At 35.7% G+C, this 13,992-nt stretch overlaps 1 protein-coding gene across 10 annotated transcripts in view; it reads left to right on the top strand.

Annotated features, from left to right (window-relative positions):
- The window catches only part of LOC128222800 (adenylate kinase isoenzyme 5-like), a 48,345-nt gene that overhangs the window by 15,363 nt on the left and 18,990 nt on the right, over nt 1-13,992 (top strand). For 4 of the 10 annotated variants that reach the window (XM_052931915.1, XM_052931912.1, XM_052931913.1 and 1 more), the window contains 5 exons: nt 99-185; nt 1,062-1,298; nt 3,578-3,694; nt 4,065-4,190; nt 6,506-6,524. In XM_052931915.1, the coding sequence (XP_052787875.1) occupies nt 99-185; nt 1,062-1,298; nt 3,578-3,694; nt 4,065-4,190; nt 6,506-6,524 (586 nt within the window). The remainder of the gene's footprint in view (nt 1-98; nt 186-1,061; nt 1,299-3,577; nt 3,695-4,064; nt 4,191-6,505; nt 6,525-13,992) is intronic. The other 6 variants (XM_052931917.1, XM_052931918.1, XM_052931919.1 and 3 more) reach the window with 3 other exon arrangements.

Consider the following 13,992-nt stretch of genomic DNA (forward strand, 5'->3'; position numbering starts at 1 on the left):
TTTTACAACTTTCCATTCTGAACTGCCTGATGTCAATTTGCATAGACACCCATGATATGTAAGGAATTCCTAAAAATGTCCCCTGTTATTTTTTTCAGCTGGATGGGGATAGAGACAGCGATGAGATGTTCTATGATATCAGTCAGATGTTTGACTTCGCCTTCTTTGGCAAACAAGCAGAAGCGGTAAGAATTTATTTTATGTTTTAAAAATCTGTCTTGGTTTGTGAGTTAGAGTGGTAACTGTGTGTGTTATTTACATTATTACCCAAAGGAGTGTCTCATTAATTGGTTTACTTTGATCTCTTTTGTGTTACAGAAAGAAGAAATATAGATAATAAGTTGACTTAGGCCAATATTCATACTGGTTTAAGTTGAAATTTGAGATTCAGACTCAGAAAGCGAATTATAAAATGTTACATATTATCTTAAAATTTTGTGCAAGTTATTGTAAAATATATTATTTTAAACATATGCAGCAATATATGCAACATCCCTATAGATCTTCATATAGCAATGTTACAATGGAATCAGAGTTTGCTTTTCTGATTCTCAAACTCAGACACAAGACATTTATTGAATATGCTGGTATGGTTGAGATGATAATTTACATGTATCATATGTAGAAATCTTCTTATTCCAATTATTTACTTTTTTTCAAATGAATTGATTGTACTATTAAATGTCAGTTTTCCAATTTATTGCTTGCACAATTAGTAGCATGAAGTTTCTGCTCTCATTGGCAATATTCACTGCTCCAATATTTGTAGATATGATACAGCCATCATATTAGCGCTTTAGAGTATTTAACAAGTGCTTTATAATGATATAAATACAAGTTACTATTGGCAGAAAATAATTTAGTTTTGAAATTAAGAAACAGTACTCAAAATGTTTTATACTAGGTTTTGTAAACGTTTTATTAATGTTGATATTTCCTATAGTTGTAGGTAGCAAGAAATGCGTATTTATAAACACATTTTATGTAAGTTAGAATGCATGAAACATCTTTATATGTTGTATGTAGCATGGTATATATCATAAGTGTATGCCTGCTTTTAGTCAAGCAATTCCTCAAGTTTTATGACTGAAACACCAAGACAAAAATCACAAGCCATTAAGAGTGAAGATGACGCCAATGCCATGGCAGTCATTGCAGCCGGTATACAAGCCAGCTTTGTACGCCACAAGCATGTCCTAAAGCGGCCTGCCAGCTACATAAGCAAATCAGGACAATCTTCAGGCCCCATTACCAATGCATCTAAATCTGAACGTGGCTCATCAAAATCCAGAAAGCAGGTACCACTTCCAAACACTGGGTGTGCGATAGCAAGGATAGACAATGCACTTTATATATCATGGCTGGTTTCTGTACATGTTCATTGGTCGTGCCCAAGACTCTGGTTAATAAAATAAAAGGCATAAGTGTGTCTTTGAACCTGGTTTGGTGAAGATAAAACTGATTTGTACAATCTAAACCACAATACCAACATGAGTTTTGTTATGGAAATTGGTCAGTATCTTAGGAAAGTATTAAACTAAAATTCAATACCAAGAAAGCAGTTAAAACTGGTAATTTAACTGGTGGCACACAGAAGATGTCTGCGAAAACACCAAGTCATTAGTGTGAGGGTGCACTGGGACAGGTACACACAACCACAAAGGGTGTTTAATAGATTGCACAGATGAAGAACAGCAGTCAAATGATGATTGACAGCATGCAAGGAGTGTTGAGAATGGACTTAATACTGGTCCACTCTTAGGGTGTTTGGTCAGCACATAAAACTGTAATGTTGAGAGCGCACCAACACTTGTCCACTGAGGGTTTTTGACAGCACACAAGAAGAACAGCAGTGCACTATCGCTTGTCCTCTGAGGGGTTTGACAGCTCACAAGAAGAACAGCAGTGCACTATCGCTTGTCCACTGAGGGGTTTGACAGCTCACAAGAAGAACAGCAGTGCACTATCGCTTGTCCACTGAGGGGTTTGACAGCTCACAAGAAGAACAGCAGTGCACTATAGCTTGTCCACTGAGGGGTTTGACAGCTCACAAGAAGAACAGCAGTGCACTATCGCTTGTCCACTGAGGGGTTTGACAGCTCACAAGAAGAACAGCAGTGCACTATCGCTTGTCCACTGAGGGGTTTGACAGCTCACAAGAAGAACAGCAGTGCACTATCGCTTGTCCACTGAGGGGTTTGACAGCTCACAAGAAGAACAGCAGTGCTCTATCACTTGTCCACTGAGAGTGTTAGATAACACACAAGAACAGAACAGATTGGTGGTTTGACTCTTGGCAGCAAATGACAAGCTTTTTATCGAAAGGTTTTAATGATGCAAGTTTGTCAAGCGATGTTTGAAAACCAGTTAAGGGTGATGGCTTGGTTTTAAATTTGAGGCAAGATAAATTAATTGAAGTTGATTGGTGATGGGTTTGATCATGTGAGGTAATAGAACAATGTTGTTACTTGATGGTGAAACTAGAAGTTATATTGCAGAGGAACATTGATAGCAATTCATCTGATGCAGTACTATAGTTTCAGATATGTACAAATACTGCTAAGCTTATGCTGTCTAATGCTGATTTTACTTGTAGCTGCAGGTTTAAAAGCAATTTGAGTTTCGTGACACAATTAACAATTTGATGTTTTTATTTACTAGAACTGCACTCATACATGCACATATTGACACACCATATGTATATATATATATATATATATATATATATATATATATATATATATATATATATATATATATATATATATACACAGCCAAACCTCGTTGGCTGGAACGCCCAGGGACCGGCGAAAATATCCCGAGCTTTGGAAAATTTGAACGAGCGTTCTTACCTTCAGTATAAAGAAATGGGTCCTTTACATCCATTTCAAGACAAAGAGTAATTCAAGCAAATTCGAGCCAACGGTGTTTGACTGCATCTACATATTGACACTGCACATATAACTACATTTTAAGACCACATATATAATACATCATGTGGAGAATTCACATATAAGTCTACAAATTATGACTACAAATATACATCTGCATATTAAGACTGAGACATATACATTTCCATATTGTGAATATAAATTTACATATTCAGGTTTGCTTTTAGCTCATTGCTTAGGTCTAAAATTAGAAGCACCCGTTTGTTAAGCATGCATGTTTATGCCTACAAAATAATGGTCTCTGTCATGACCATACGTTGTGTTAATATAACAGTCTAACAGCGATAGGGTAGTTTTGAAATATCGTAATTCAATCATAAATTTACAACCTTATTTGATGTTTATTTGGTTTGGATTTTTTTATTCATGTTAGGCCACATAAAACTTTATTGTTTTAAAAAAAGATTGTTCCGTTTTTGCACCAATTACCTACGATACATGTTCGTCTGTTCAATACTAACATAACTGTATTAGTTTCGTAAGCTTTTGTTAGAAGTAGTTAATATACTGCTTTGTTTTATTAAATGAATATATTTGCTTTTTCCTAGGTCTGCTTGCAGCTTGCACATAACCTGAGTAATCTTTTTAATCTCATTACTGAACTTTTTTGTTTTACAAATATGTAGCAAAGTTCCAGCGAGGAGAGGGAACTAACTGATGAAGAGCTGAAAGCAGCGCTCTGTATACAGGCTGGTTACCGTGGTTACGTTGCTAGGCAACAATATTCGTCCATGAGGGAAAAGGTGGGCTGAGCCAGAAAACACAACATATTTTGAATATTTTATCAATGTTGTCAGTCACTCAGTCATCATTTGGCTTTTAATGTCTTAGAAATTGTTTAATGCATGTTATGTATGTTGTTACGAGTCTTGTACATGTGTACCTAACACTCGGTAACTCTCCTGGTGATATGCTGTGTTATTGTTGATACACAAGAACACCTTTACTGTATGTAGTACTGCAAATTTATAGAAATCCCGAGACATAGACCACCAACAAATGTTGCGTGTGGGATTATAGTTTAATTTGTTGACATTGTTGTTATGTAGACGAGTTTGATCTCTTTAACATGTTCGGAAATCAATAAAAACGAACGAATATTATTTATGTTAGGAAGTAAAACAGGACTCTGAATCCACGGAGAAGAAGGGTATGTCGGAAGAGGAGGAAGCTGCCATCCGAATCCAGGCTGGTTTCCAGGGATACAAAGTTAGAAAAGAAATAGAAGCCAAGAAACAGGTGCTCAACGCACTCCGCACCTTGCATCCTGCATCCCCTTTGTTATATTATACCCATCTTTTATAGTCCATAGCCATGCATATATTGTAATCATTAACTGTTGTAGGTAGAAGGGTCCCCTTATATCTTGCTTCAGCGCTGCCTGATACTTTTTGGTTCTGCATGTTGTTTCAGAACTCAAATCCCTTTTAATTCTGTTGTCGAAACCTTTTCTTAAAATGCTTTCAGACCTAAAATCGTATTTTTCTATGATGAAGTGTTTACAGTTCGCTGAAATCAACCATTTGAAGAAAATGTTCTAAAATATATGTTTTAATAAGCTAAATATCTATTTTGATATGCATGTAGGATGACATAAGTGTTTATTAAACAAAACATAGTATTAACAGTCTTTTCTAGTTAGTATACGAACTCTTTTGTTCTATGGTTGGTAGCATTCAGTATGTTGTCAATTATTTCTATTTCCACTAATTGTTGTTAGAATACCTATGTAAGATGGCATGCTAATTGTTGGTAAAAAAAATCATATAAGACGCCAAGCTAATTATTATTAGGAAAATGTAAGATGTCCAGCTAATTATTATTTGAAAAATGTAAGATGATGAGCTAATTACAGTGGTAGACATGTAACATGTCCAGCAAATTGATGTTAGAAAACAAAAGCAAGACTTCCAACAGTATTGGATACTGATTAATCCCGCTATTTATATAAATTATGACAATGATAACTTTTTATATCAATAATACAATGAAAACGACGACGACAAGCCCAATAGTTAAGTAAAACCCTCGTTTCGAGACACTAGTCTAGGGCCCAAAAGACACTACAAAATGTCAGATTATTTTGCAAACCAATGTTAAGGGTTTTATCTCTTAATCAGTTGAATAGCAGGAGGATATACATGTACTTGGTTAGTCCAGCTGAGTTGCAAAGGGTCCAACATAGCTATTATTAAATGCATACATATCAGACCCCCTTAGTAAGTAATTGATTGATATGATTCGTTTCTCTGCCTCCTCTCGGCACCAGCCATGTTTTCTCCAGGCTCTTCATCATCCACGACTGCTGGACAATACTAGGCGACATTATTGGCTTTATTAAGAGGCTAAATCGCTCTGCTTTATACACTTAAACACTTACATTAAACAAGTTCTGCTCTGCCCACTTGATGCTAAATTAAAGTCAAATACAATTAAGCTTATTACCTTCTGTAAGAAGTAATGACACCATTTAAATTAAGAGAATAACAATTAGGAAAGTCGGTATAACTTTAAGGTTGTCCTACTGTTTGGTCTTAGATAATTCTTGCAGTATAATACTTGAAAATAACCTACACATGTTCAAATCCATTATCATGATTATGTGCAAATCTCCGGAAATCACAGTCGGAAACAAGCGATTCTTTTGCCGCAAAGCATTGTTATAATTCCATCTGACATCTAAATGCTTCAGCTTATTCGTTATGTATAGCTGGCAGATTCATTCTGATTATTGTACCTGGAAAAACACACTTCTAGGATTCAAACTGTATTACTTACTGCTGCAGTATATTATCAACATGAGTCCTGACATAGGACATACATACACAACTATGCTACTAATGTAATAATGTCTTCTATATGACGATCTCTAACCACAAATGGAGCTTAGATAAAGTACAATTAACGTTCTGCTAATTTTTGCTCATTTTTTCATCATCATATATCTCTCCTACCTGAACACTATAATCGACTGATAGTATGCCCTTTGCTGTCAATGTAAGGGCAGATTATTGGGGTTAGCGCCAGTAGGCACTAACACATTTGAGATGTGAATGTTACTTAGTACGTTATGGCAGCAATCCAACAGATTGTGTGTGGGTGATCACGGGCAATATCTGTACAAGCTCGCTAACCAGTCTCAACCTCTCGTCCTTCTCGGAAGGTGGCCTTGTACTAACAAGCCTTGTATACATTTAGTTAGAACTATATTTTTTTATATTTTTCTTTATTATCGGACGTTATAGTGCAAGTGTTAGTGTGTATAATTTCAAGGATTACAATATAATTGAATTATATATATTAGGATATTTTTATTATTTTAACTATCAATAGTATGGTAAGATTTTTACTTACAGTTATTGGATGCGATATACAAATATGTTTTAGTTAATTGTTATGTTTAATTGGTAAAATTACGACATGTATACATGTGTTATGTATAAATATATTCGAAACCGACATTGATGGTTGTGCTGATACTAGTAAATGGTTTTAATTTTGTGTTTGGACATATTCTTGGCACTCTTTTGAAACCTTTTATTTGTTTGTTTCAGGCGAAACAGGAGTCGACTGGTGAGTAATAAAAATATATTAATTATTTTAATCCAAATAACCATTTCTGAAAGTTAGGCAATTTCATGTATAACATGCTACGAGATCAATCCATTCGTCTATGTAGGAGGATGTGGATATTTAAATGAATCATGGAGTACTATCATTAAACGCCCAATTTTAAACGGATTAGATAAACTGAGTTTCATATTAAGGCAAACAATAGGAATAGCTTAAAGTGCTAGGCGGTACTCTGGCAGAAACTGGCGATGGTCATCTTGTACTAGCCGCTTGTACAATACATCTTGTACTGGTTACTAGTACTTGCCGTTGAAATGCTTACCAGTAATTACAAATTATCTTTTGTGTACTAGGTACTAGATATGTAGTCGGATAGTAATCATCTGTTCTCATTGTCTGTATTTCATATAAAGTATTAAGCATAATTGACCTTGGTCTTGGAGGTTTTGCTTTCGCAAAGAGTTACTTTAGTAAAAACTTTTGAAGCAAAGTCAATAAATTAAAAAAAAAATATGTTTGGCATGGATTCAATAAGCTAGTTAATAATCTAATAGCAACGTCGAACATTATTTTATGAGTTCAAAGCCAACTTAATGAATTGTCGAAAATTGATGCACGTTAATATTAACTCAGGATATGATTTGAAATTAACATTTAAACAACGGAAATCGCATATTAAGCTTAAGTATAGATATTAGCTCTAGTGTGCATGGTGTGTAAAAGTCACCTCCCTTCACATAACATCACAGTGATCATATGCTCAACATAACCAAATCTGTACCGGCGCTGTAGCAGGAAGCATGCAAAGAACCATGTCCGTCGATCATCAAACTCTGTGGCTTTTCATTCAAACGTCGGAGAAATTGCTCATGCATATATATGTTCCTTATTATCATAACCTGACTTTAAATGAAGATTCGTGTATCTTGTATCGTGTATCTTGTATATTCGGTAATACTTACTCAATTGTAGAAGACATCTTTACCTGAAAGATTAATTTTATATGAAATATCATATTTAATGTACACTTGTATCAGCGTAAAACTATACCATAACTCTTGTATTTTCTTTTCAATATTTTATCTTCTCTATTCCTTTTAGCCAGTTAAATACGGAAGTGAGTAGACTTGCTAGTTCTTGTAGATGGATCAATCTTGGTGTTGCTAACTATCTCATGCCATCGGAGTGTGTTGTTGTGCAGTTTCACAAACTTCTGATTTAGATATCACAATTCTATAACACACTTAATAATGAATTTCACAGTTTTATCAGGATGAATTACTAATTTATTTTCTAATGGGGTGTTTGTATATAATGTAATAGTGTAATTAAAATGCTAATTTCAAGATAACAACTCATTTGGATTGTAGCTTAATGAATGACGACGGAATATAATTTTTTTTTGTAATTAAAATAAAAATCTTTAATTTACATCAATTAGTTGGTTTTCATAACAAATTTGAGTCCAACGTATAATGTAAACATGAATGTGGTTTTGTCATGTTAATGAAATGAGCTTCTTTTTATATTATAAAATATTATATATTAAAATAAATCAATAAATTTGGTTGGATTGGGATAATTTTCATTGCTTCAAGTTTGCAAATTTCTCACTTCATTAGTGCACAATTGGGACATAAGTCAAGTCAGATGCCAATATAAAGTGACTTCCTTAAATATGGTTTTAAGTTTAAATAACTAGGCAATCAAAACTCTTCTATGGTCTTTTTCAATGACGACAAATGGGTCAAAAACCAACCAAAATACGCACATGTCAACAATTACATGTAACATTAAAATTCCAGTCAGTGAAAACAGAATTTACTGGGTTGCCAAACAAGTTTTCGAGTGTTTCATCTTTCATTCGTCTCAACATTTATCAAAACACACTAGCCTTGTCACAGCGACCATCAACACATGCGTCTTTCATATCTAAATATTCAAGCTTGGTGACTTCGTTTTAACCTTGCACGTATCTATTCTTTTTCTCGTAAATCGAGTGGAATTGAAGCACTCACATGATCTTAATGTTCATATTATTACATTGACTCCGTAATGTTTGAAACAAAGCACATAATGAGAAATATTGATTCGTCTATAAATCGATAACGAACAAGATGGCCTGGATATTATCATGTTAATTGTGCGTTATTCTTTGTTTTCCTTTATTTACTTTTCATATATTAATTTGAATCATGAGATTTATTTCAAAATTTAAAAAAAATATTAAAACCGTATTAAAATAAAATTAAAGAAATTGACGCCCTTTTTATCTATTAATGTGAAACACTTACAAAACTACCTTCCATGCCATGGTAACGGAATGTGTTCTAATCCTGCATGCTTCAGTGCCGGTACAAGAGGAGGTGGTTGAAGATACGATCACAGCACAGGGGGCAACATCAACGGGGGAAAATACCGCCAACCCCGCGCACTCAAAGACTCTTGATGAATCAGCCCAGTGAACATATTCCATATCTGTTATTTAATGACATCTGTAAATGTAAATGTTATGCTTTTGAAGTTTGGGGCTCTTGTAGAGCTGAACATATTTAAAGCGTTCATATAAGATTATTCAAAAGGTTTAAGTGCTTGTACAGAGTTTGGGAAGTTTGAGCACAGCATGTTTTGCGTGAGTTGTACCTGATGTTTTATTATTTAATGATATTTCTAGAGAATGTGCCAAACGTATTACGAGAAGGTACATTTTGAATTCCTGCATGTAAACACCAGGGATTATGGCCAAAATTTGAATCATGTGCGACCAAATACTATTTGATTAAAAGATCCCAATCTGTGTTACAGTGCAAATAACCTTACGCATTTAAATAATATATTTATTTTATTTTAAAAGTTTATTTCATACTTAATGATTTAATATATGAACTTCCTTTAAAATGATGATATAATTGACGGTATGGACTGCATAATGGCAATACAATAAAGTTTATTTTTAGATACTATTTTTAAACAAATTATACAAATCCAACTTTCCTGATGAAATACTATTGGTGTTGTTTTATCTGTGATATATGCTCTATTTCAGTCTTATTTTGTTAAGTTTTAAAACTGTGTCTGTGATATAATTTGAACGATATTTTTGTGAACAGTTTAAATTCCCTCACGGTTAAATGATACATTTTGACAATTTCTGACTATAAAGAACTTTTAGGGGGATACTTTTTTTTAGGTTTTGTGTTTATTGTCAACAATGTCAAACATTCCATTGGCAAATAGTATTTGTAAATTTCTCGTTTTGTTTAATTTAGTATAATTTATCTCACAAAATGGAAGTTTCCATCGAATTTTTGTGTAATATGACGTTTCTGATTTACATCAAGCTAACCATGACGCTTCGGCATTACAAATTACTACATTTTACACGACGAATCACCGTTTATTTTTGTTAACTTTCTTTAATTGTGAAATATTCATTCCATTTTGCTTGATTAATACACGCAGTCTTGTTCATGTTCATGGATGTAATTATCATGTCAGTAGCATTTTTTAGATTTGTTCTTTGCATCTTAAGATAATAATAAACTGAAAATGGATATACTTACCTGTAAGGCTTTTATAGTGGTTTCTTTTATCGAAGTATTCCAGAGTGAGGATACTTACCTGTAAGGCTTTTATAGTGGTTTCTTTTATCGAAGTATTCCAGAGTGAGGATACTTACCCGTGAGGCTTTTATAGTGGTTTCTTTTATCGAAGTATTCCAGTGTGAGGATACTTACCTGTAAGGCTTTTATAGTGGTTTCTTTTATCGAAGTATTACAGAGTGAGGACACTTACCTGTAAGGCTTTTATAGTGGTTTCTTTTATCGAAGTATTCCAGAGTGAGGATACTTACCTGTAAGGCTTTTATAGTGGTTTCTTTTATCGAAGTATTCCAGTGTGAGGATACTTACCTGTAAGGCTTTTATAGTGGTTTCTTTTATCGAAGTATTCCAGTGTGAGGATACTTACCCGTGAGGCTTTTATAGTGGTTTCTTTTATCGAAGTATTCCAGAGTGAGGATACTTACCTGTAAGGCTTTTATAGTGGTTTCTTTTATCGAAGTATTCCAGAGTGAGGATACTTACCTGTAAGGCTTTTATAGTGGTTTCTTTTATCGAAGTATTCCAGTGTGAGGATACTTACCCGTGAGGCTTTTATAGTGGTTTCTTTTATCAAGTATTCCAGTGTGAGGAATCTCGTGATTTTAAAGGGGTTCTGACATTGGTCACCACGGGTCACAACCGGTGTAAACGAGCGAGTAAATGACGTAGATTTCTATAAAACTTTTTTGACAGAAAAGATATGAACAATAATAATTTTTAATAATATAAAACACTAATCTTTTTTCTGTTTCTACAATTGCGAAATATTTTAGATTTGCTTGTATTTTGATAATGCAATCCTTGGCTAAAAATTCAACTAGACGGAAATTTGAAGAATGATTCATTGGTAAAATTTTGTCCATGAATTGTGTCATTCAAATACAAACAAACCTATAAATGTTTCATTTATCTTTTATAGGCTAAGAACTACTCTTATATCTTTCTGTCAAAAAGATAATTTAGAAAATAATACTGACTGGTTTGTTTACATAGGTTGTGACCCGTTGTGACCCAGGTGAGAATCTCTTGAAGTCACGTGATTCCTAACCCTGTATGCGTAGGCAATTTTATTATTTACTCCTCATATATCCACACACAACTCAATTCTGAAAATACGGTTGTCCGTATTCAACGTGAATGCGATACGGCCGCATTTCGATCTGTTAAGGACACATCATAACAAGTATCATTGCGCGATGTTAGAACTACGTCTTAAAACAAAAAAATGCGTAAATAAAATGACTTTTATTATAAATCATGTTTCTTTTTAAGTACTTTGAACCAGTAATATTAATATGTAATAAAAAGGGGTATTATACTGTGTTTTGATCCGGAATGTCGTATTCTACTCCCGTAGATTTTTGCAGTTTTTGATTTTACTCGGCTTGCGCCTCATGAGATTCGAATCTGAAAACAAAGACTCCAGTCGAATGTAACCTTCCGGATATAAACACCATATTTTATTACATGATAAATCAATGGCAAAATCAGGGACTAGCTAGCCATTGACGACGACCGTATTTAGAGACAAAACCTCAACAGGGACTAGTTAACATTTGACGACGACCCTATTCAGAGACAAAACATCAACAGGGACTAGCTAACCTTTGACGACGACCCTATTCAGAGAAAAAAACATCAACAGGGACTAGCTAACCTTTGACGACGACCCTATTCAGAGACAAAACATCAACAGGGACTAGCTAACCTTTGACGACGACCCTATTCAGAGACAAAACATCAACAGGGACTAGCTAACTTTTGACGACGACCCTATTCAGAGACAAAACATCAACAGGGACTAGCTAACCTTTGACGACGACCCTATTCAGAGACAAAACATCAACAGGGACTAGCTAACCTTTGACGACGACCCTATTTAGAGACAAAACATCAACAGGGACTAGCTAACCTTTGACGACGACCCTATTCAGAGACAAAACATCAACAGGGACTAGCTAACCTTTGACGACGACCCTATTCAGAGAAAAAAACCTCAACAGGGACTAGCTAACCTTTGACGACGACCCTATTCAGAGACAAAACCTCAACAGGGACTAGCTAACTTTTGACGACGACCCTATTCAGAGACAAAACCTCAACAGGGACTAGCTAACCTTTGACGAGGACCCTATTTTGAGACAAAACATCAACAGGGACTAGCTAACCTTTGACGAGGACCCTATTTAGAGACAAAACATCAACAGGGACTAGCTAACCTTTGACGACGACCCTATTCAGAGACAAAACATCAACAGGGACTAGCTAACCTTTGACGACGACCCTATTCAGAGACAAAACATCAACAGGGACTAGCTAACCTTTGACGACGACCCTATTCAGAGACAAAACATCAACAGGGACTAGCTAACCTTTGACGACGACCCTATTTAGAGACAAAACATCAACAGGGACTAGCTAACCTTTGACGACGACCCTATTCAGAGACAAAACATCAAAAGGGACTAGCTAACCTTTGACGACGACCCTATTCAGAGACAAAACATCATCAGGGACTAGCTAACCTTTGACGACGACCCTATTTAGAGACAAAACATCAACAGGGACTAGCTAACCTTTGACGACGACCCTATTCGGAGACAGAACCTCAACAGGGACTAGTTAACATTTGACGACGACCCTATTCGGAGACAAAACATCAACAGGGACTAGCTAACCTTTGACGACGACCCTATTCGGAGACAAAACCTCAACAGGGACTAGTTAACCTTTGACGACGACCCTATTTAGAGACAAAACATCATCAGGGACTAGCTAACCTTTGACGACGACCCTATTCAGAGACCAAACATCATCAGGGACTAGCTAACCTTTGACGACGACCCTATTCAGAGACCAAACATCATCAGGGACTAGCTAACCTTTGACGACGACCCTATTCAGAGACAAAACATCAACAGGGACTAGCTAACCTTTGACGACGACCCTATTCAGAGAAAAAACCTCAACAGGGACTAGCTAACCTTTGAAGACGACCCTAGAGACAAAACCTCAACAGGGACTAGTTAACATTTGACGACGACCCTATTCAGAGACAAAACATCAACAGGGACTAGCTAACCTTTGACGACGACCCTATTCAGAGAAAAAAACATCAACAGGGACTAGCTAACCTTTGACGACGACCCTATTCAGAGACAAAACATCAACAGGGACTAGCTAACCTTTGACGACGACCCTATTCAGAGACAAAACATCAACAGGGACTAGCTAACTTTTGACGACGACCCTATTCAGAGACAAAACATCAACAGGGACTAGCTAACCTTTGACGACGACCCTATTCAGAGACAAAACATCAACAGGGACTAGCTAACCTTTGACGACGACCCTATTTAGAGACAAAACATCAACAGGGACTAGCTAACCTTTGACGACGACCCTATTCAGAGACAAAACATCAACAGGGACTAGCTAACCTTTGACGACGACCCTATTCAGAGAAAAAAACCTCAACAGGGACTAGCTAACCTTTGACGACGACCCTATTCAGAGACAAAACCTCAACAGGGACTAGCTAACTTTTGACGACGACCCTATTCAGAGACAAAACATCAACAGGGACTAGCTAACCTTTGACGAGGACCCTATTTTGAGACAAAACATCAACAGGGACTAGCTAACCTTTGACGAGGACCCTATTTAGAGACAAAACATCAACAGGGACTAGCTAACCTTTGACGACGACCCTATTCAGAGACAAAACATCAACAGGGACTAGCTAACCTTTGACGACGACCCTATTCAGAGACAAAACATCAACAGGGACTAGCTAACCTTTGACGACGACCCTATTCAGAGACAAAACATCAACAGGGACTAGCTAACCTTTGACGACGACCCTA

The sequence above is a fragment of the Mya arenaria genome, chromosome 17 (genome assembly GCF_026914265.1).
Source record: "Mya arenaria isolate MELC-2E11 chromosome 17, ASM2691426v1".
Classification (NCBI taxonomy): Eukaryota; Metazoa; Mollusca; class Bivalvia; order Myida; family Myidae; genus Mya; species Mya arenaria.